Below are 24,704 nucleotides of genomic sequence, written 5' to 3'. Positions count from 1 at the left end.
GGTTGGCTATAAAAGACCTTAAAAATAGCATTAAAAGCTCTAATCATTCAAGTGTCTGTAAAACAGACAGTAGAATAGCCTTTATATTGGCAAAAGATATTTTAACATTTGCAAAACTGGTATTTTAATGTGGACTTTCCTAAGCTGCTTGCTTTTAAGATTAAAAGTCATAGAGAATTTAGAATGAAGCATGCACAGGAAAAGTAAAATCCCTGACAAGACACAGCCTCAGCCTTTCCTCTCTCAGCCAAGAGTCATGTCCACTGCTTTCAGCACAGAGGTTTTCCACCACAGTTCCTCATGTAACAGTGTCAGAGCTGAAATCCCCCCCACCAACAATAACCAGGCTAGCTCAGTCTGGAAGCAAATGAAAGCTGTATTTACAAGCAAATCTACAATCTATGATGAAATGCAATGAATGTGTACAAATATACACTATTCACAACATTTACAAATATATATAATCAACAGAAAAGCATAACCAAGCTCCCTTTCCTTCCCCCAAAGAGGGGACCTCCCAAGGGGCCTCTCTCCCTAGACTAGAAGGAATCCCCAGACCCCCCTGGCAGAAGGCAAAGAGTTAAGAGAGGCTGTTAGACTTAGCTCATCAAGGTCAGTGTGTTATCTTCAGCCAGAAAAGAAGCAGCAGCCAGACAGAAGCCAGGCAAGCTGGGAACTGCCCAAGCTCCCCAACCTTGTTTTGAGTAGCGGTTCTTAAACATTTCTCTCTCTCTCCAATGGAAGTGTTTAGAATAATCATTATTTTGCTTTCTTACACCCAATGGTGACTTATTTACATTCCTTCGCTTTCTCTGCTTGAACTTTGTGAAGAAAAATTTAAAACAACAGTTTTAAAACCATCACACCCCAACTCACAGCCACATGGTCAGGTGCTGCAAAACACAGAACTGAGGCAGGCCTGGAGTGAGCGTGCAGGGATGTGCGTGTGGGATGGATGCGCATGTGTGAGAAAGTTCTTGGGTGAGTGTGCACAGGGAAAACGAGGTGAGGGGAAAATTTTGGAAGGACTTTTAAAATCTCTTATTCTCTAACTTGCTTGAAACAATGTTACAATAAGGAAGTGCAGCTGCTTCAGGTGGAATTACCTCTTTTGAACTAGCTTTATTGATTTTATTTAGTTACATAAAAGTGTTGTAATTACCTAAACAAATATGAAATATATTATCCATAGAACGAATTATTTCAGAATTACAACTTCAAAAACTCTCAGCAGAATGAATATCTCTAACTTGAAATGGAACCTTATACTCAGGAGAATACAAAGATTCAGGAGGTAAAGGCGACACATAAGCAATGCTCTTGCAGTCTCAGCATCCTCGCTGGCCTCCTTGTCAGCAGACTTTACACACAGGCCAAGGACTAAGGAAGCCTAGGCAGGGAGTCTTCTCCCACAGCCCCATCCTTCCTTTCTGAGCTGGGCCTCTGTGCTCCCAAGCAGGGCTATAGCCTTGACCACAAACCACATTTTTTCTGAGGTTGAAGAGAACCACTGCACTGAGGTATACCGTACAAAACTCTGCTAAATTTAAATGACTGCCGTGTTCTCTTGAAATCTTAACTTTAGCTCCCCTATCCTCAGGGGATGGAGGGAAAGAGCAAGGTCAGAAGAAGAATTCTAGCCATTATAGTTGTGAAACAAATACAAAATAGTGTGGGTGAACACTACCTATGCAGGCAGTGTGAAACAAACACACTGGGAGGTGGAAAAGAATTTCATCCCAGTAGCCATCAGTTCTGAAACTCCAGTGATGCTGGTTTATACTTTATTTCATTACACTGAAAAGAAAGTCACAAAGCTATGAATAACAACCCATTTTTTTCACCACAAGTGGGTGGACTTCCCACCCCCCCTCCACTCAATCACAGCTGGGCAGCAGAGAATCTGAGGAAAAGAGAAGCCAAACTGAAGAGCCAAGGGGTGTATTCAAGTTCCAGAAAATTTCCAAATTCCATTGCCTGTCTAAAACCTGAAAGACTACAGCAGAGGACACACACATCTTGACCATCTCTTTGTCTGCAGAGGGCAGTGTCTCATGTTTGCATTTTAAATGGCTGAAACCCTAAACCTAAATTATTTATTACCAGATTAAAAATTTCCTCTTTTACATGAAAGGAACATTTAAACAGTCTCAGGAGAAGAACTGAATTAAACCAGATGCTAAAAATCATGGGTAGAAATGCTGCAGTGAGAATGATGAGAAGGGGTCTAAGAAAGTATTTCTCTCCCCCAAATGTAGTGTGTATTCCCACATCACCATATGTTAAGGGGTTACAAACCCAGCTGGGGTTTTGGCCACCCTTACAACACTCTGCTCAATATCCAAATCTATTATGCTACACAAAGACATAAACCCAGCAACCCTCTTATAATTTCTTGCTGTAAAGAAGCACTAAAGGATGTACAGCATCAGCACCCTTCAATATTGCAGTCTTGGTTCAAATATGTACCTAAGTGGGCATGAGACATTCAAAACCCACAGATCTGGTAATAAAGGTGCATTCCAAAGCTGTGCTAGGAAGCAGAGGTACACATCAGCTCTGGTGGAACGATGGGGACCCAGCTGTAGCCTGAACTGGCTCACCTATTGCTCTGATACCTGTAACTACAAATGACGTGATTGAATGGTGCCAAAGACAATTCCAGGATTTCCATTTGTTCAACACTGTTACAATTAGAGCTTCTGGCTCATGGCTTACACTGAGAACTGCAGCAAAGACTGCAAGGTGGAAGAGACTCAGATCAGATAGTGCAGATACGGAGAAAGTTCAGAGGTTTTGGTGAAAAGGAGGGGTGTTCTTACATTGCTAACACCTATGAGGTGCTTATACATACCCAGTCTATAAACATTATAACCAGATGTGAAACACAGCTTTTATCACACTACAGCACTTTAACTCCACTTCCTCTACTCAGCAGCAAATTATTAGATTCACCACAAAAAAGGGTGCCTCAGCACAGCAACTGAAGTTAAGAATATGCAAGTACCAAATATAACCATGCTCTGTTTTCTTCTACATTTTCCAGCCTAAGACATTTTTGCAGCATCTTGAATACACTAACTGCCCTGTATTGATTCTGATGCTCAAAACTAGTGACAGGTGCAGAGCTCTCAATATGGCACTTTTCCCTCACCCCACCTCAGCCACGTTTAGATCCTACAGTCTCAGCTTGTCATCTACAGTTATCTTCTTTGTATAAATACATACGCACAGGAAGTCCAAGGACCAGACTACCAACAAGCAGAGGAGAAAATTAAAAAAGATCTGAGATGCTAACAAACCATGCCAGAATTATACACTGTATCTAAATACAGGTTTTAAGGGCACATCATTGGAGTACTTCTGCAGATAAGCAAATGTTTAATTTTAACTAAAAATCAGAAAACTTCCCTCCTTTGAATGAGCCCACTTCCATTTGACTTACATTTTATTAACACATGTTAAAATTTTCGGTTTCTTTGCTAAAGACAATAGAATGGGGAAGAAAAAAAAAAAAAGAAAAGGATGATGCAATTTACATTTGGGTCACTGACTTTCTTGATTGTGGCTCTGAACACCGATCCTTTAAAAAAGGAAAAAGCCATCCACCCAAGGCCCACACTGCTCTGCAGCAGAACTTCCTCCTGTTGCCTACATTCAAATTTATCAGTGTAAGCCACAGACATTTAGTGGAGTTACAGTCAAATGTATCCCAAGGAAGAAAAAAAATCTTCAGCTAACATCACAATTGAAAGGTGTAACTTTTCTAATGTATCACTGATTTCTAAGCAAGCACACAGGGAAACTGCCATACATTTACCAAGACATATGTGTGCCTAACTGTAGAATAAAAATCTGCTTTGGCTTTCTGCATGTGCAGCATGAATCCACTACCATGCTTTGTGGTATGGATGTTAGGATTAAATGTCAAGCAGTTAAGAATTTAAAAGAGACACAATCTAAAACATGGATATGACAACTTGATTTGCCCTGTAATTCATGTATGTATAAAAGCAGCATGCATTCATACAGGTTCTGCTAATCACAGTTTCTGTCAAAAACACACTGTTTCATACAACCTAAACATGGTAATTGTCACTTTATCACACAATCTACGCTGTGATTTCATTTATGCACAACAAAGGGACTGCTCATGAGAGCTAAACTGACAGGGCAAATTGCACCCCTCCCTAATAATAGTAACAAACCTGTGCCCATTAATGTTTGTTTGGTTTTGAAAGGTATTTGTTGAATTATTACAAACATCTCTTACAGACTGGTGAAAAAATGAAAGTGTACTGAGTGCAGCACTAATCTTTGATTTTTAAGACTTGTCTTGAGGGAAATCGGTTTCATATTCTTTACAGCCACGTGACTTTATCAGAAAACCACAGAGCACAATTGTGGTGTAATTAGCAGGACCTGCTTAAATACAACCCAGAAAACAAAAAAGCTCTCAGAGAAGCAAACAAATTTCACATCATTAGCGAAAGTCAGAGTTGAAATGGAGGTAACAGCCTCTGCACAGAGCAGCAGAAATCCCACCTATTTTTAGTTCACAATTCCAATATGAAAACAGCTGGGAGTCTAATGAAATTATCTTGGTGACAAATTTAATGGACTGAACACTAAAGTTACTATTTTTAAATAAAGTTCCTAATTATCTTTCAAAACAAGAAGCAATTAAGCAGCAGTGGAACTACAGCTTCCCAAGCATCTTTGAAGGCTTGGCTCCAATCAGATTTAAACTGGGAAACGGCTCAACACCTTTCTGATCCTAAAAATTGGTTGAGGGCCAAGTCTGGGGTTTGGTTGATGGATTTTTGCGTGTGTGTGTTGGGGTTTTTTTAAGTTTAATGAAAGCAGTTCTGCTTTGACCTGTCCAGTCCTGCCTTGCCTTGTTTTTCCTTGCCTGTTCCCCAGTCACCCTCCATAAGGGCAGGGAATGCCTCTGCACAGTTGCACAACTTGCAACCTGCCTGCATGAGAAGCTGGAGAGGAAAACAGCAACGGAGCTTGTAATGTCTGAAGAGAGCTGGTGATATGATAAATGATAACAAATCACTTGGATCTTAGAGCAGATCAGCTCTGTGGAAGAGAGGTGGACTGTGCTCTACAGTACTCCAGAAGAAATGGTTAAGCATCACGGTTCTCACCTAGCAAAGAGCTCTGAAAAAGCACAGAGGAATTCGCAACAGAGAGCATTTTGCAAATTTACTGAACAAGCCACAAATCACAATAAAGTGAGTTATAATCTCACACATTCTGCTCCAAATAGCTCTTTTAAAAGCAGAGATTTTAATTACTGGTTCCCTTGATAACACACTGTGACTATAATGAATATGTTATACTCACGTAAGACTGTTCCACACTTCACAGATATTATGTGCCTTATTTTTGAAATGAACTTATAAAAATAGGGATGGAGAAGTTGAGTTAACATTGAAAATACACAGATAACACACTACTATCAACATTTTCATGGGACATAGCAGGATTCCAGAATGCCCATTTGGGGAATATATCATGTATGCTATTAAGATAGGAGAAGATTTCTAAATCCATCCTCTCAATCCTTCTACAAAAATCACTTAATTGTGTCAAGATTGATGACATTGCAATACTTTTTAGAATTAATACCAGTAACATCCTTCACTCGTCTGATTTTATTTAAAACCTCACACTGTCTAAAATCATCCAAGGCGTTTTGCAGACGTGAGCTTTTATATTTTTTTGGAGTAAGATGTACACAAATTTACAAATGGGTAATTGTTCCACCCAAGCCTGTCCCTTGACAACAAAAAGCGAGGATTCTCAAGCAGCACAGCTCTTCAGAATTGAGGTGAACCATGGATGCTCCAGTGAAATTGGTGAACAGAGGCCATTCAGGCTGAACCAAGAGCAGAAGGGAGATTTCACACCTTAACTGCAAAATCTCTTCTTCATGGCACACATACTGATAAGCAGAGTAAATGAAAAGACCAAAATAAAACAACAAACCAAGCAATACTGGCTTACTCTTGAGACTCAATCTGATGAAAGAATATCGAGAGAGCAGACACCATCTTTGTGAAGCTATGTAAGAAGATTGCCTTGCCAGATACAAAGCTTTCAGGCGCCTGACTTTTCCACACTGTCCCTGATTTCATAATATCATAAATAGGCAATTAAAATCCAACTGAGATGCCTTAGCGAAAGTTGTGAACAGTGTGTTCCAGGCACGAATTTCAGTAACTTTGCAAGTATTACCAACAGTGAAGATAAACGAAAAAAAAAGACAAGCTAAGAAAATTTGCAGGGATTTTGCATGTATATTGCTATTTTCACTTATTTATTTAAATAACCTGTGTTTCAGAAGGTTTTGGAGGGTTTTTTATTGTAAAAACATGAATCTCTCCACAAAGATCACACAGCACCACCTGGCCACCTGAACTGGGCTCGCTGGGGTTCCCAACAGCCCTACACTCCCTTGGCAGATCCTCCTCTAGGACCCAAAGCTCTTTCCCTCCCTCAGCTGCAACAGCCTTGCTAAAAATAACCCTCTGCTTGCTTTTACTGTGCTGCAGTTTACATGAGCCCTTTGGGGGAAGGGGAACCTTGCAGAGCACCCAAGGCACATCACAGCCTTCACAGACAATTTACTGGGCAGCCAATGTGTTTCAAGTGTTAATTACCATCCAGACCCTCACTTGCATAATGAATACATTTCAGAGTTCAGCTTTAATGGTGGATATTCTTCTTGGAGACTTAATTACAACACAAGTACAGTTAACCCAGTACTATATTAAACTGTAACAACTGATTGTAACACGTTTCAGCTACAAAATCAATGCATACTATACTACAGAGTAATCAGTTCAAAAACGCTATTTCAAATCACAAAACCTCTCAACGACTACCTACAAAATTGTTCTTAGTCACATATAAAATTAGCTAGCAATTTCTTTCAGTTTAAGTCTTAGTCACATATATTAAGAAGTATCTAAAGAATATTACAGTGCAGCCTCAGTTTGATAAACTTGTTCACCTAACATGAGCTTAACATATTTTTTAATTTTCAGCCTGCCTCTCCTGAAGTAAGGAATTGTATGACCATGTTCTCTGCATGCAAGCACATGGTCTCAATAAACTTTTGAGCCTGCTGGTAAATTTACAGCAAAGGTACTGCAGAGACGTCTCTGTCAAGGGTCTCTCAGAAATAATAAATTCAGTAATACCTGTGAATACAGGTGAGAACTCAAGACAAAAGAAATCTAAAATTTAAGGCTTGTGTATATCATCAAACAGTGGAGTTCACATGAGAGGAAAAGAAGGGAGAGAATATACAAGTCAACAACATTGAGTGCTCCCTCTCCCTGGGACTGGCAGTGATGTATTTGCAGTGTTTCAGGCCAGGGAATAATTGAGAATCGAATTCAGATTGTACCAGGAAATGTACTGGCCTCGTTTCATCCTTGTATCAGAAATTTTCTGTTGCCTCCTATCTTTTAGAACACTATTGCTTCTAATGACCTTTTTAAAGCAAATCTTTACTGAGGTTTTATAGTATCTTTTTAGGTCTTAGCTTGACAAAAGTATTTTCCTAACTGTTGTCTTCTAAACTTGAAATGTTCATTTTCAGCAGCAATACAGCTTGAACAATCGGAGCTCTCAGAAAAACAGCCAACCAACCACCCACCCACCCACGAGCTGTTGTGCTTGCTGGCGGGGAACATCAGAAATGGCAGATCCCAAGGTCAGGCAAAAAGATTCAGCAGCTACTCATCCACACAGGTGAATAAACTGCAAAATCCTAAAAATATCAGGCACACCTGCTCCAGGTGCACTGCCATCAGAGCACAACCTTTCAACAAGCCATTTCCTGCTGGAGCAGCATTTACAGGGGCTTCCACTGCAGCAGCCGGACCCGAGGGGTACCCCCACATCAGCACCCTGCAGCAGGACCAGTATCAGCTATCGTGGCATTCCTGCCACCAAACCCACCCAGGGAATGCCAGTCTGGCTGTTACACAGGTAATGCAAAAGTGATGCAATCAATACCACACTCTTTCTCATTTCCTCAAGCATTTATTTATAGCTCGCCCTGTATTTTGTACCAGCAGATCTTCCTCCTGCAGGAAGGATTGCTAGGGAAGGCAGCTCCAGCCTGTATGGAAGTCTTTTATTCTGCTTGTTTCTGTATCATACTGAACTGTTTGTTCAAATCGCAGCTCAAAACAAACCTCATTCAGGGCTTTTTCTGTTTGCACAAAGGAGGTTGCAAAAGCATAGGAGGAAAGAGTGAGTGAAAATTAATTCTCAGGAACTAAGAGAAGATCTAATAGTTGCTTTGATTGCTTCTCCACTTGACAGCAATGGTTTCTACATTATATGGTACTCCCAAGACCACCATACCATTATTTTTTTAATAGGCAAATCCCTAGGTGTATGACAATCTTACAGAGCTCACACAAATACTCCCCCTCTTATTTTAACTTCTTGTCCCAATTAATTCAAAACTGCAGACTGCTACCTGCCTTCACAAGCCCCACAGGATTTAAGGATACTGTGTACACAGCAATCTATTTCACAGGCCCAAATTTACTCAAAGTTTGGGAAGTGAGATTACAGACGTTTCACCCACATCAAGTAGTTATTTTTAGGGTGAATTTGTTGCACTTTCCCTACCATTAAAAAGTTCATTATTCACCTAGTGAAAAATTTAAAAAGCACAGAAAAAAGAGCAATACCAGCTGCAACATCCACAGACAGTGAAGGTAAGCCGAAGAATCTTGAGCTTTCAGCAGTTATGCAGCTCTGCCAATTGACTTTCTGAGTATGTCAAACCTTGTCAAACATTGAGCCTGTCTTGTGGTAAATGCACTGACTGTGTGTTTATCAGCTCTGCACCAGCAGCCCAGTACAGTGTTTACTACAACAGTAAGATCCCCTCTCTCCAGGAATGCGTGGCATCGCTTGCAGATGAAAGGCTGCTCAGCAGCACACCAAGGAATCTATGCAATCAGTGATATTTGTGAAACCTGCTGTTAATGAATTAACTCCCAGCAGGAGAAACTCTGTCTTCTTTAAGAGAGTTCCTATAAGGATGAATCCAGGCTATTGAATTTTTCTTAATCTTTACAATCATGAAAGAAAAATAAAATTGTGTGGTAATGCTGTGTTAGCAGCAGCATTTAATGATCTTGTGTAACAATGCAACCTGCTAATTTCTTGAATACTTTTTGTCAGTTGTATAACAACACCAGTTAATCACTCAAAATGGACTGCATATTCAGTCATGGCTTTGAATGTACACATAAAATCCTGTTTACTAATATATTAGTTATTTTAAAAATATTGGTCACTTTAATTACATGGAAAATTATTTATGAAATACCAAGTAACAAAAATAATCAGCCCTACACATATCCTTGATTAAAACTGGAAATATTGCTTTTCAAAGTGGTAACTCCTTAGATATTTCGCATAACTACAGTTATGCATACCTAAAGTTTAGGTATAACAAATGTGTGCACAGTCACGTGCAGAAGAAGCACCCAGCCAGTCTAGTTTTCTAATTCTCATTCTGTTACACACCTGTACCTATCAACAGCCAGAGACTAATATAATATTGCCAGTAACTCTTCCAAAAGCCTCAGCATACAAAACATTCTTTTTCATCTATTTCTGGCATTCTCTAACACTGTTAATTAATGCCATGGCAAAAACTTTGAGGACAAGAAAAAGAAACAGCAGGAAAAACTGGGGAACCTATTCCCATTAAAATGAAGAAATTATAGAAGTTTAATTAATAGAACGTTTTGACTTATATGCCATCTCTTGCTGCACTGTATTTAAAAAAAAATTTCACCCACAAAAAAATTCCAGTGTGTATGAATTTGTACATTTGCAGAGCACAGTGACATAAGAACAATGCAGAAACATGGACAGGCATCAGAAATATGTTGACTAAGAATTACAGATACTGCTGAACCAAATAGACATGAGAGCAGTCACAGAAACGTGCACATGATGATTGCTTTAAAAATGCCCAAGATTACTGTATTTTCTCTTTTTGAAAGAGAAAACTCAGAGCTTATGCACATTTTGTCATTTATATATATAATTCATTCATTAAAATGCCTAAAATAATTTGCTGATGCAGGCATAATAATCTTTATCGTAAGTCAGTTTGCTATTTTTATCTCTAGTAACAAGGAATCTGTTACTCTCTTCAGTAAATTATTTTAAACTCTGTGTTAATTAACTTTATGAGGCAAACAATCAAGAATTTGGGCTACTGAGTAACTTTGTCTACAGAATTCTGAACTGCAGCCAAATACTTTTAGTACAGAATTATTTTATGAAGCAGCAGCATTCTTAAATTTATACAACAGTAGTTACTCATACATCCAAATTCTTTAATAATAGCAATTTTGGGTTTAAAGCAGATTACTGATGTAAAATACTAGCTAAGAGAGACATTCTGAGCAAACTATCAGCTACATTCAACACAGTATTCTTCACCAGCTAACTACAATGTCAATATACTTGGGTTTGAGTCCTACCTTTGTGACACTGGCTTGATGCATATTTGCCTTTCAAAATGAAACTTACCTGTCACAGGAAAACAGCAACCTATTGAACAAATCATGTTGGTGCCTACTTATGATCGCAGAGAAAACATACTATTTTATGGATAGATTTTATTCAAATAAAAGGTCAACATTCATGTCAAAGTCTCAAAAATACTCTTGAGCATGTGCTTAACCTGCATGTGAATGTTTCTGAAACCAAGAAATAGCTGCTGTATGAGCAAACGCTCCATTTGCATGTGAAAGCAAATGTAACACATTAGGAAATGAACACCCATTTCCACTTAATCAGGCATCCATGAACGCTTGCACTATGGTTTATCTGTAACTCTTGCAGGCATCAGCAAATAACACATTTAAACTGAAAGGCGAAGTGAGACATTTGGATACAGGACTGGGTCAAAGAACTGGGGAAAAAGTTCCAACCTAGCTTTTTCATGCTATTCAGATGAGGTCAGCCCTGCCTCCACCTGATGGCCAATCCCTAATATTTACAACTAGTCACAAAAAGCAAGTTCTACCTGCAGCCAAAGGCCAAAAAAGAATGAACACATTAAAAGAAGTGAAGAACAAATGAGAAACAAAACCAGCAAATGAATGAAGATGATGGGCTGAGGGTTACAAGTGGCAGCATGAGTCAAAGTGGAGGCAGAAACTGAATTCCTGGAGCAAAGAGCTAAACCCTTTTGCAGTAATTCTAAATGATGTGGTGGGCATTGCACAACCCTACGCAGCCTGTGGTGTGACTTCCTAAATTATTCATGTTTTGGATTTGTAAAGGTCTTTCTGCCATTATGGCTCATCATTTTTAGTATTTTCACTTATCGGTGCTTCAAATTTCTAAGACACAAGCAAGCTATTCGAGGGCACCTTTTGTTTTATCTTGCTTCATACTGGGATGTAATTTATTTTGAAGACAGAAGTCTATCTGGGGTTGAGTGTAGCTTGAAATTCTGAATTTATGATTAGCTATGACAACAGTGGGAACATGTGTTGGATTCATAAACCACTCATTGGCTAAATTTAGGTAGTCTGGTTTTCACAGCACTTGCCAGCAGGCACATCCTTGCTATCAACAGTCAGCAAGAAAGAGCAGGAACAGGGAGCAGTTTGGTGTAATTCAGCTACTTATATATATTTGGATTAATTTTGTTGGCAGTGACTTCACTGAAGTCATGCAAAGACAGGAGTCACCCTGCCTCCCATCATTTACAGCAGCCTATTTCTTCACCCCAATGGACTGCAGAGAAAATATAATCAGTGTATTTATTTTTTTTTTCTTAATTGAAATTTAACCTTGTTTAAAACATGGTTCTCTATTCCCTCAGGCTGAAGAAGAGTAGGGGCAACATTGTAACTCGGCTATCTCTAAGTGCTGTAGAATAAAGTAAGGTGGGTTTTATAATCAAGACTAAGGATTAGAAGGATGATCTGGGTCTATTCCTTGGCTTGCCAAAGAATTCACAGAGCAGTAGGCAAGCTCATCAGTTTTAAATCAGCAAAAGGGGACATGAATACTATTCTTCCTCATGGGAATGTTTAACAATATAATTGTGACTGTCCGTAAGAAGCTCCAGTATGCCAGGAATACAGGCCAGGGAAATTCCTGTCCTGCTGAATGTGAGCACACAGACAGAGCTTGCAGAGCTGAAGGAGACAAGACCAACTACTCTGCCAAAATCACAGAGTGGAAAGAAAGTAGAAAGAAAAAATAATTATAAATAATATGAATAAGAAACTAGACTAACAGTAGTAGCACTGACAAATCAGCCCTTATATTTTAAAAAAGTGAGACTTTCAGCAAGCTCACTTTACTACATGTGCCATGAAGGGAACTTTGTCATGAAGTCAGATCAACATGGAAGAAAATCATTAACTACTGAGATCGGAGCTCTTAATTGCTCGCTACAAGTCACCAAATCTAGAAATAAAACACACCATAAATCTCAATAAAAATATAAAGAATTTATAACCCATAACAAATTATAAATTAAAAAAACAGTGTGTCCACATCTGCTGATCCTTTCACAGCCATGCACAGCAGTCGACTAATAGCTGCACTCCCCTCCTTTCTTTGATAAGTATTTTAAAAACAAACATCTTAAAAAATACTCCTCACAAAACTCTTCTGGAGCAGCCTGGCACAGTTTCAAACTCTGCTGGTGCTGAAGTTTGAGAAACGTGACTCTGCACCTAGGTCAGCCACCTCCCCATGCTTATTCCTTCCCCGAAATGGCAGGCGGCAGGAGAAAAGCCGGCTCAGCCAGCAGCAGGAAATAGCGTGAGAATGGGCTCCCTCATGCTACTTCCAGCCCTTCCTGATATCGCAGAGTGTGAAATGAGCTGCAAAGGCTGTCTCTCACATTATTTCCCTTTCCACCCCAGCCAAAACCAGGAAGCACCAGCTAGGAGATATGGAGAGAAAGCATAGCATAAAATGAAGCACAAAACCAAACTGGTGGCCAAAGAGCCTAACTAAGCCAAGCTAACAAAAAAATAAATAAAATCAAGGATCTGTGGGCACAATTCAGGATTAGCAAGTCTAGAAAAAGCACTAGAAGGCTGGTGTACCCATGCTTTGCTTTTCATTTGCCACATAACTAATCCAATGGCTACTGACATCAAAGCAATTTTCTTCAAGACATCCGCAGTCTTTGGCTCAATCATTACAGGATGGTGCTGGCATCCTTCATACCCTTGTGCCACAAAGAGCACATTTGCGTGGAAGGGATCCTACCTACTCTGACTACTCTGCTGCGTGTTTGTGAGGCTTTAAGAATGAGGCTCCTCAAATGAAAACAGATAGAACTATTAGCAACAACAGAACTTCAAAGGGATGACGTTTGTTTATATTTGACAGCGGGCAAAGATTTGACAAACAGGTCCTGACACATTACAGTGCAAAAGGCTCTTATATTCGTAATATTAATAATATATTCTAAAGAAAATGCAATCCTATGCCTTCAGGGATGAAATACGAAAGATGGTAAATCCTTTATTTATCACTGTTGGGGTTTTCTATATTCTAGGCACTTCTGCATTCTTCTGTTTATTATTAGCCAGGAGTGGTATCACATGGCAGCTTCAGCACAAACATTTGTTCTCTTCTGTATACATCCCCACAAGATGCAAGAGCTATGAGACTTGGTCTCCTCTTAGAAATCGCTTCCTCCTCAAAGATAAAATACATCCCTCTTGGATAGAAACTTGTCACAAACTCCTAGATCAGATTGTTCTAAAAGCAAAATTGAAATTTATTACTTGGTTAAGTTCAGTTAAGAAAAGGGAAATGGTCTCCTTTCTCTGCCTCTCAAGACCATAAGATAGGCCTGGGCAGGCAGTACAGTAAAGCTCATCATGAGCAGAGGCAGCTACTCTTTCAAAATGACCAGGGTTCCTCTGAAGTGACGTTTTCATTTAGCCAGTGAGCTGGAGGGTAAGGGGCAGGACACCAGAAGGTCTCTTCAACAGATGAGGTTACTGGCCAGGCCTTTCAACTTCACACCTCTAAAGATCCCAACTACGGTTTAAATGGAAACTCAGGACAGTACCTGTAGGTTTTGGTAAAGCTGTCTTTTCTGAGCTAATGCAACCAGGAACTTGGTAGAGCAATGATAAAACCAGGTATTAATGTTAACTTCTTATGAGGAGATGTGGAAAAACTGTGGTAAGTCAGTAGGAAGTACTGTAGCTTAAGTTACTGCTCCAGAGCAGGTGACAAGTACCATTGCCAGACTCTAAACACCTACATTCAGGTTAGGCAAGATACAATGTTAGACTGAGAATTTTATTTGTTCCCACTTTCCTGGGAGAGGACACCAGGCACAAAGTGGCTCCTCCCTGCCCTGCTTTGTTCATCCAGGCAAGCTCCCGAGGGCTCTGCAAGAGCTCCAGTGTCCTACAGCTATGCCATACGGTCCGTAACTGACAGGACCTTCTGCTGGCCTATAGCTAAGTTGCCTACATGGAGAACCATTTTTATCCACGAAAAGCTGAGCAGTCAAAGCAGCAATGTTGAACAGAAAGGAACTATGTAAAGTCTTCACGGCCTTCCCAGTAGCTCACTGCCACCCATCACACCATTAACAAAAGATGGAAATAAGCAGAGGGAAAGGACTTGTGCCAGTTCCCGAAGGACAGTAGGCAGGATGACGGGTGCTGCTCCAGTCTGCTGCCTGGAACAGTGGCCACAAAAGCAGACCACAAGCCATGTAAAATGTGCCCACTCCCTGAGAACAGGCAGTATGGACCAGACCCTAAACTCAAGACCCCTGAAGCTCTGCAGACATTTCTTGCAGGTTTGGCAGCAACAGAAATTAATTGCATTTTGGTATTAACATTTCTGAAAGCCAAACAAAGCACTCTAAGATACTCACTCCTCACTGTTCCCTGCCAGAATACAGACAAAATTGATTTTTAAACATTCAGCACAAACTCCTTGCACAACTTCCTGCACAAAACCGTGTCAATTTCAAGAGTGAACCCCCCCTTTTTTTTTTTTAAGAAAAAGGCAGAATGTTAAATGAGCTTCACAAAGCAACAATTAAAAAAATAGCAAATTTAGACACAACTATAAAAAGCAAATTTTTGTGAAAAAGGAACATTGTTCAGAATATTAAAGTAACTCACTGAACAAAGAATCTATTAGTATTTAAGAATTTATTCAACTCTTCAAGACCAAGAAGGGATTTTTGGAAGCTAGACTGACCTTAAAAGAAAAAAGGCACTTTTCTGCCTTCCACTTTAAGTACGCCTTTCTCATTTTAAACAGAGACTTCAAATGGAAAAGCATTTAGAATCCAAGAGTCATCTCTGAAAGAACTCAAAACTTCCACACAGTTTGTTCAACTTTCTATTTTGACTTCTATTAGCCCTAATGACAGTAGCCTGCACATTGAAATTAAAATAGTATTCATTTGTTTATTTCTCAGCTACTTTTTATATTTGCCTTTGCTACACTTTTTTAGAGTGTGCTTACCAAGTTAATTTCAAGGTATCAGTCCTGTCAGACTTTACAGGAAGTAACTTTGTCAGGTCCCTTGAAATTTTAATACAATAAAACACGTTCAGAATTTCAAAATGTCCTTAAGATCCAAACAAATATTTTGCCATTAAAAAACCCCCACAACTTAATTTGCATATTTTGTTGTTAAAAGTGCATCTTTATGATCAAAAATGAGACAATCAAATTGAAGAAAAAATAGAATTATGAAGTATTTTTAGAAGGAGGCAGCAATGGTACCTTAGAAAAAAAAATAGCTGTAACTTCTCAGTAATGTACAAGGTTTATTTTTGGCTCAACAGTCCATGATGCAGAATTAAGTGTTCCACTAGATGGAGCAGGATGGTAAAACCATCATGAAGGCCACCCCCCTGCTGACCCATGAAAAAGTCAATGTCCAGCAATCAGGGATGGTAAGAACTTCAGCTTTCTTCTGTGCATTCAGAGCAGAACAAAATTTGTTCCTCTTCCAAAAAAGGGCAACACAAAACCTCCTTAGAGCTTAACAATATTTACTTCTTCCTGTCATAGAAGTTGACTATTAACAAACACTTACCAGAAACAAACAGAAACCCAAACACTATCAGAAACAGAACTAGGGTTTTCCCCCATTTCTATCGCTTTAAACTAGAAAGACAACCTTTACTGTATAGTTGTCAGAAAATGAAAATTTTGCAATGTTTTTTTATTTTGTAGCAGCTGAACTTGCAAAAAGATTCATGCCAAATGATCAAACATTAGTCACTTATGCAAAAGACATCACTACACATCAAACAAATTCACGCTGGAAACAATGGCAAAACTTCAAAGAGGCTCCTAAAGACCTGGAGCTGTGCAAGTCATAGTAAAATTATCTCCCTGGTCTCTTTTCAAACAGAGCTAATTGTCAGTTTACCATTAAGTCTACCTAAACAAGAAAGGGGAAAAAACAAAAAAAAAAGACCAAAGGACCCTTACAAATTTGATTTCATTAAATGTTTTCTAAGAGACGCAATAATAGACAAACTGCAGTTGTACACCATCATGTGAAATGAGAAACCTGCATTTGCTTGACCATTAAAACCTTATTTTTAGCTTCTCCATAAAAAATAGAGAGAACATAAACTAGCAAAGAACCATTTTAACCATAAATATTCCAAAGTCCTGCAGTTCTTGAGTATACACAACAAAAATGCCATGGTGGTCACAATTATCACAGACATCCTGCCATAAACCAGTTCTGAACAATACTCTATTACTGTGATAAAAAACTGCAAACATGTAGCAGTGTCTCATGGCAGTACTAATTTTCACAGTGGCATAAACAGCAAAAGAGAACCAATCATTCTCAGATATGTGCATGAAGGCACACAAGCAGAAGTCCTGGTGACTGATCGCAGGCTGCTGCCCCTGATTGTTGCCGCCATCTCTGTTTTCAGACAAACTAACTACACTAAAGACAAAAGCTACAAACTTGGGCACATTTCACACCAAATTACTTTCCAACTCAATAAGACTTGCTGCAGTATCTGCTGCACTTCCATTTGGAAAGGGGAAGAAGCAGGAAATTGGATTTCTAAGACAATATAATTGTCTACTGCATAAAAATGTCTGCCTGTATTAAGACCATTTGGAAGCATTTGCAAGGTTTTCAGTATAGATATCACTGTCAACACCATTTTTTTCTGCCAATCTGAAGAGAGGTGATTACCAAGAATTCGTTACAGTGCATACACTCCTTTTCCAAGGTAAGGAAAAGTAACCATCAGGGCCATCCAAACCACTGACATTAATATTCAATTACAATTTTTATACATAGCAGTCAATACAGAGCAGAACAGAAGCAATACTCACTACTGTGCACAATCAATCAGTTGATATTCATTAGATCTCTCATAGCAGGCTTTCACACCTTCGTCTTGCCAAAGTGTTTTCGTATGTTCATAGAACTCCTGAAAGAATGAAAACAGTATTAGCAAAATGGATCATGTATGAAGAGAGTTGGCAATAACATACTTGTTTCTTCTCCCAAGTAACTAGCAGTAGGACAGGAGGAAATGACCCCAAATTGTGTCAGGCCAGGTTCAGGAAAACATTTCTTTACCGAAAGAGTGGTCAAGCATTGGAAAAGGCTGTGCAGGGAAGTGGTGGAGTCACCATCCCTGGAGGTTTTCAGCCGAAACAATCCCCTGATTCTGTCTTGGCAGTGCTGTAATGAACAGCAAATGGTAGCATGTTAACAAAAACTTCAAATATTTTTTTAGAACCTCGCTGCAAGTTCAGCTGGCTTCCTTAGGTGTTTCGAGTTCAACATTCTGTAACACTTCAAGAACTGCTTCTCAATCATTTTGAGTTCAGCTGTATATTTAAAAATATTAACTTTTCATTACTTACGACGCTGTTGGTACTTCTAATAATCAATACTATTAGGTAATATTTGTTCTTAATTCACAACTCCACTGCATGTTCTATTTATTTGGATGACAAGATTATTTTTTTCTTCAGTGAAACACTACTTCAGCAATTCTTACTTAAAGGTAGCAAATGATTAAATTTTACTTGATTTTCTAGGTTAGCGAGGATCTTTGGGGACTATGTAGACATCTGTACCTTGCTTAACTCAAAGTATCTACAGAATTTATTCTTTTACAGTGTAAAAAGATATTGAACTACAGAAGAAATACAGTGACACGAAGCCAGATCACGTTTTGTGTCAACCTTAAAACAAGACACAAAAGCACACAACCATGACTTCAGTGCATCCAGTATGCTGAATCTGTAACAAGTATAAAACACAACCAGAAGCCTGATCTCTTCTGTATGTAAAAGATGCATTTTGACTCCAACAGCTAACTGTATGTCTGGCTATTGGTCTAAGAACTCTGAATAGACCCAGAAAGCAGTAGCCCACTGTCTTAAATACACACACTGCTGTGGGCATGACTTCTATCAACAACCATGGACTCATCCTGGCTCTCTCTCAGAGCTTGTGAAGTGTTTTGGACTAAATACTTTTACTCTGACTTTAAGTGACTCAGGTTAACTCACTCTTTCTGCATCAGCTTTTCTGCATCCAGGACAGCACATGATCTTTAAAATAGTTGCTATTTTATTTATATTTATATATCCTATTTATCCCCCCTGCTTTAAGTGGAAATATTTTAAAGAAAAACAATATTATTTCAAGTAGTCATTTTATTGCTTCAAGGTTCCCCCATTAACTTAGCTTTAGAATCACTCCCTCTCTTGGGCTATCAGTCTCCTAGATTCTTTTCTTATCAGTTCAGTACAAAAGGGTCACACCCAAATGAGACTTTCAAGGTTTCACTTGAAAATATATTTTTAAAAAATTCACTTTCCTACCAGAATGTTAGCACCTGAACTGTACCAGCACAGAATATACTTTAAGTGGCACCTTAAAGATGCATAATGGCATCTTAAAGTAAATTTAGTGATTCAGGTTTTCAAACCATCCTGGTTTTTGGCAGGTATAAGGATTCATATGTGATTACATGATCACGGAATTGCGAATACCAGTCATGGAAACAGCTGCACACACAAACCATAGTAAACGCACACTATGCATCTAAAAAACTGTCTATGGTAAAACACTCCAGAGTCTTTTAAAAAGATTACAAAGCTTGTATGTAGTATTAGATGTACTTTTTCAGTTTGTTCCCTGCTTTTATGAAGTGTTTATGAACAAAAAGACCAGTTAATTTTCTTTCTTTACTTGATTTTTAGTATTTGTAGGTTGTACGACCATTTACTGTTAAAGGTTATAAAAGATGACTCAATTTTAATTCCAGCCCTCACTTTTCTTTCTACCACTGCTGGAATTATGTTCATTGGATGCTTTCATTTTGAAGGTTTCCAATTTTTTGGCAGTTGAGGGATTGTCAATTACCTTCAATCTCCAACTGTACCACAGCGTAGTGAGGAAAGTCGAAAAGGAATAGGAAGAGAAAGGAGACAATGGGAATTATCTCTAATCTCACTGAATTTGAACAGACCTCATTTTGGGGTGGCTTTATATATTTAGTTTCCAAAGTAACACTAGTATAATACAAAACAACTTATGACTCTCTCCACTTCCTACTACAAAGTTGAAAAAATGAAAAATGAAATTGACAATTGTACAAGATTTTTTTTTTGCTGAAGCAGCAGTTGATTCAAATGGACACACACTATTTACATTTCCCATCTAATCAAGGTAACTTACACCAGACTTCAGACAGTTAATTATTTGGCAAACATACGGTTCTGAAATAGCCATCTACTTCAAATTGGGGTCAGCAACTGCCAAGCCAACAATCTCCAAATATACCCCCAAATATTCACTTCATCCTCCATTATAGTATACAAATAATCAGGCAAAGTTTAAAGAAAATGCAACAAAACAAAGTTTCTTTATCACCTACAAATGTACACTTAAGAGTGAAAAAAGGCAGTGCCTTAAGAAAAGTCACAGCACAGTAAAATTGTGTGTCTTGTTCTTGTGGGCAGAAGTCCTTTTTCCTCCCTAACTGTAACTGTGACATTCTGATAGAGAATTAAAACAATTACTTCAAACAACTTTCAAACTCCATCACACCTTGGGAAGCAACCTTTGGAGTAGTTTCTGCAATCTGACTCTTAAAATGGGACAAAAAGTAAATCCAGTTCCTGGCCCTACCATAAACACATTGATAATGAAAAGCTGAGGATTCAGTTTAAAAGAACAGTTAAATATTGTTCAGGAGAGTCCTCCCTGTACTTTTAGGGCAGCTGTTCTAAAACTTGTGGATTACAGTACAGGACAATGATCAGTGTTTGTTCCTTGTTAGGCCAAATTAACAATAAAATACTTAATACTGCCTTTATGTCTGCCTTGCTAATCTGAACTATAACCAGCAATACTTATGCAATCTTTCCAATATGGTTATTAACTTCTTTTTCCATCCCACAAGGACAGTTAAACCACATTCTTTGAACTTTTTATTGGCATTTCAAAATGCATAATAATGAGTAATAGATTATTATATACTGAGACAGTGGGAGATTTTGGAGGTGAGTTTTTTTGATCTTTTTTAACTGCTTGTTTGTTAGTTGATTTTGTTTTTAAAACTGAGCTACGTGACTTATGACAGCCAAATACGAAGGCTTTTTATTAACAAAACAACCTTCTTCTTCAGGCCACATCAACTATCCTCACACATTTGGAGACTAATGCTGACCCATCTTACACAACTCTAAATTAGAAAGTTCACCAAAAAACAGCTTATAGAGTTCCACCCTTGCTTTTTCAGAAGTCTACTTATACTAGTGACTGATTGTGGAATCAAGACACAGTAACTAGCTGCAAAAAATAACAGATTCTCCCTCTCCTCCCCAATACACCTACACTAACCACAATTCTGAAATAATATTTAAGAAAAAAACTAACATAAGAAATCCTCAGCATCCCATTTGAGTCATGGAATGTAGCCGGGGGCTACTCTCTGGGAAGGCAAGGGAAACCACAAGATTTGTTATGCATTTAGGTAAAACTGGGGCTTTAGAGGACACTAGAAAAATCAAGTTAGCAACAGGGTTGGTTGGGTTTTTGAGTTAAATAGGTATAATTTGTATGAGATCTCTAAAAATAATTAGTTAGGAAACAAATTAACTAAAAGTAGCAGGCAAATTTCCTGGAAAGAAACAGCCAGAAAACTAGTCCTTACATGTCTGGTTCTTGTTTCCATAACGCTGATTCATTTGCTGGCACATTCTAATATAACAGAGTCTACAGCAGCATCAACACAGGTTTCTCTTGCACTATAAAATGGAACTCCTAACTAAACAGCTAAGATAAACAAATAATACTAAATAACAATTTGGTTTGAGATGACATTCCACAATAAACAGGATTTAAATGCTAGGTTCCAAATGATACACGTAAGTATTTGCTAAGTATAGTCATATTATCCACTCTTGCTCTATGCATATTTAAAAATGAAAAAAATAAAAAAGTTTTGTTATTTTCCACTTAAAAATTAATGCTGCAGTTAAACAATACACACCCAAGATCCTGTTTAAACTATAGCTGAAGCTGTGCAAAGCAACAAAAGTCAACAGAATTGAGGACAGCATGGCATCATCCAGGAAGGTAAGAAGTGAACTCTTCCTAAGATTTATGTCAAGATTGTAGCATTTACCCCAAGACCTGACTTTACACTTTTCAAAGAACTATCATGGCCCTAAAAGAGGGAGAAGTGCTTATGCAAAACACATAAGGATGGCAGTGTAACACAGATCTGAACAGCACAAATAGGGCTTGACTTTGAATGTGTTCAGGCTGGGTTTGAATTCTGGGCACAATCCCTAAATAACAGGCTACACTTCCGTGAAACTATAAAAAACTCTGAGAAAATCTGCTGAGTAAACCTCCTCTGTTCTTACTGAGTTGACTGAAGTAGCAGGGACCACGACCTGCTGATGGTGAGGAAGCCTCATCTCTCATCATACTGTAACAGCACAGTATTTAAAAAGTCCTAGAAATATATTTCAGTTCTAGTGATTTATTTATCACTTCCTTTATCTGCTTCTATCACTTCCTATTACTAGTGATTTATTTATCACTTCCTTTATCTGCTCAAAGCCTCCCAATACAATGAATCAATAGGCAATATTTGTAAATTGCTTGTATTCACTTACAGGCATCTACACAGACCTCTAGAGAAAATAACACTAGCAAAAATGAAAATGATGCTTGGAAAATGGCACTTTGTTCCAGAAAGATCTTAGTTCTGGATTAGAAAAGGGGCAATGCAGAATCTAATCAAGTTCAAAACCTACTTGTATTAGAAGATATCAGCAAATTATACAAATTACAGCAGGTAAACAGTGAGTTTATTAAGATTCAAATCAGAGAAAGTGTTAAAGAACTTGGAGGTTGAGCATTTCGGTTGTTCAAAAAAAAAAAAAAAATCCTTGAGAGACAAACTCCAGGCCTGGGAAAAAATAAAGGAACCAAGATCAGCTTTTGAGAGGCATTCTAAAAGAATGAAAATACAAGTAGAAAGCAAAGGAGAAAAACTGGGCATACTGTCTATAAGGTTTTGTTCCCTCCAGATATATAAATACTCAAGAGACTTAAAAAAATGTTTATGAAGCAACGTTTTATAGACATTAGGATATTGGCAGGGACCAACATTGGCACAGTTCTTGCCACTATGACACCATATACACAGGAACCTTAGCATGGGCATGCAACACTACCTTTTCTGTGTAAAATATAATCTAGGGTGGATCTGTCATTAGAATAGTTTATTTATTAATTCCAGCAGAAGTCAATGCCACTGAAAAAAAACCCTTACCTACTAAAAGGTGTGTACGACCGTTACACAATGTTGTGGTTAAAACTGGGATTCAGTTCCTGGGCAAAGTTCACTGTCCCATGGAGTTGCACATTTCATAATAAGAGTTTCAAATAGGTCATCCACTTACAAACCTAACGATTAAAGGTCAAAACAAACTAACTCCTGACTGCAAAATTGTGTCTTGGAGTACGTTTGCTTCCCGACGTGTTCAAATTGTAAAAGTAACACTGACCACTGGTTTCAAATGACTTCACAAATCTACTCTGCAAGGTGGGGGCACATGAACTTTTCTTTCATGACAGCCCAGCAGTTCTGCTGCATTCCACTAACAAACTGCATCAGAACATGAAACACATGGTCACAGGAGAGCAGGGCAGCACAGTGCATTCCAAGGCAAACTGCTCAAGCTTCTTTTCTCCTTCCAGGATAAGTAAATACACCACAAATTGATTTATTTTTCATTTTTCATATCTGAAACTACGTGATTACTATTAACCGTAAAGGCCATGCAGTGAAGGAAACTGATGGCATCTTGTCATTCTCCCTGTGTTTGGGCAGGGATACTAGAAAGTGTTAAATTTGTCAAATTAGACAGTTTAATAAGCCACTAACTTGAATAGGGAAACATCTGCATTCCTAACGGTGTGAACAAGTGTTAATTATTGCTTGCTATTTTAGAGAAAATATGCTGATGATATCACAAAGGAAACACATACCTACAAATAGTTGAAGATATTCTCCAGTTACTGGCATGCGTCCAGAACTGAATACAAAACTCTTTGGGAGAGGCCAGAATACTCAGCACTTCCCATAACTGAGTCAGAAATGTTTTCAGCAAAGATTCAAGTCACATTATCAGTAGGTTTTCATGCTTAGGAAAGAAGAACGATGCTGAAATATGTTGGGCTTCTGCTTAGGGTATCTTCACAACTGCATGTGGTGGCAAAGAACGGACAATAGGAAAGGGAGTTTTGTATAAGAAACTCCCATGAAGTTTGAACTTTCATTTTTCTCTTTTGTTAAGGGTTTCAAAATACCACAGTATTTGAGAAATGTGCAAATACACGGTTCCATACCCATAATCTACAAAGTGCCTTTGTTAAAAGGCCTCACTAACACAGCATCAGACTACTTCCCTTTTATTTCTACTTTCACAAGAAGCTTAATCACCACAGACGCTTAATCTGTACATACTAGAACACGACTCAGATTTAATCCTTTCACACAGCTCCTATTTGAAGCACATCATGCTCATTAGGGAGGAAGAAATTCACTTTTGGTGAGAGCACTAAAGGTGTGTAAGTTGGCAGATGTGGACACTTCTTTCCATTTTGTCAAGATTCCTCTGCAATTTTATACAGAGCAATCACGTTCCTCTGCTTCTTCAGAGCATGCTCACATATGTAAAGAAGGCAATTTGTTAATTGATTACATTTACTGATAATATAAAAAGGCTCACAAAGAACTCTTCCATACTGTTTTAGCTCTCTCTTGGGACAGTAGAGAGCAGTAATAGAGGCATTTCAACCATCAGCTGTTTTGGCAGACAATTCCTGTGGCTAGGAATTAAGACTGAATAAAACTGAGAAATTTGCTTTGAGTCTTAAATGACCGTTTGGAAAATGTCTTCCACACTATGCCATTTAGTTGCTTTTTCTATAATGAATACATAATACACTTAAAACAAATAGTCTGTCAAAAATTACTTTATTGCAGTGCGATGAACTAACACCATTTCACATAATGAGTTGAACCTGGGACCATACCACAACTTTGATGCCCCACTTTCAAGTTGGAAACAAAAAAGCC

General features: G+C 38.4%; 1 protein-coding gene across 3 annotated transcripts in view; it reads right to left on the bottom strand.

Moving 5' to 3' along the window:
- The window catches only part of GNAS (GNAS complex locus), a 143,999-nt gene that overhangs the window by 18,622 nt on the left and 100,673 nt on the right, over positions 1 to 24,704 (bottom strand). For all 3 annotated transcript variants that reach the window (XM_054392028.1, XM_054392030.1, XM_054392029.1), the window contains one exon: positions 17,410 to 17,507. In XM_054392028.1, coding sequence (XP_054248003.1) covers positions 17,410 to 17,507 — 98 coding nt within the window. The remainder of the gene's footprint in view (positions 1 to 17,409; positions 17,508 to 24,704) is intronic.

The sequence above is a fragment of the Indicator indicator genome, chromosome 24, assembly GCF_027791375.1.
Source record: "Indicator indicator isolate 239-I01 chromosome 24, UM_Iind_1.1, whole genome shotgun sequence".
NCBI lineage: Eukaryota > Metazoa > Chordata > Aves > Piciformes > Indicatoridae > Indicator > Indicator indicator.
Note: the sequence above shows the minus strand (reverse complement) of the source record. Positions and strands in the feature narration are given on the sequence as shown.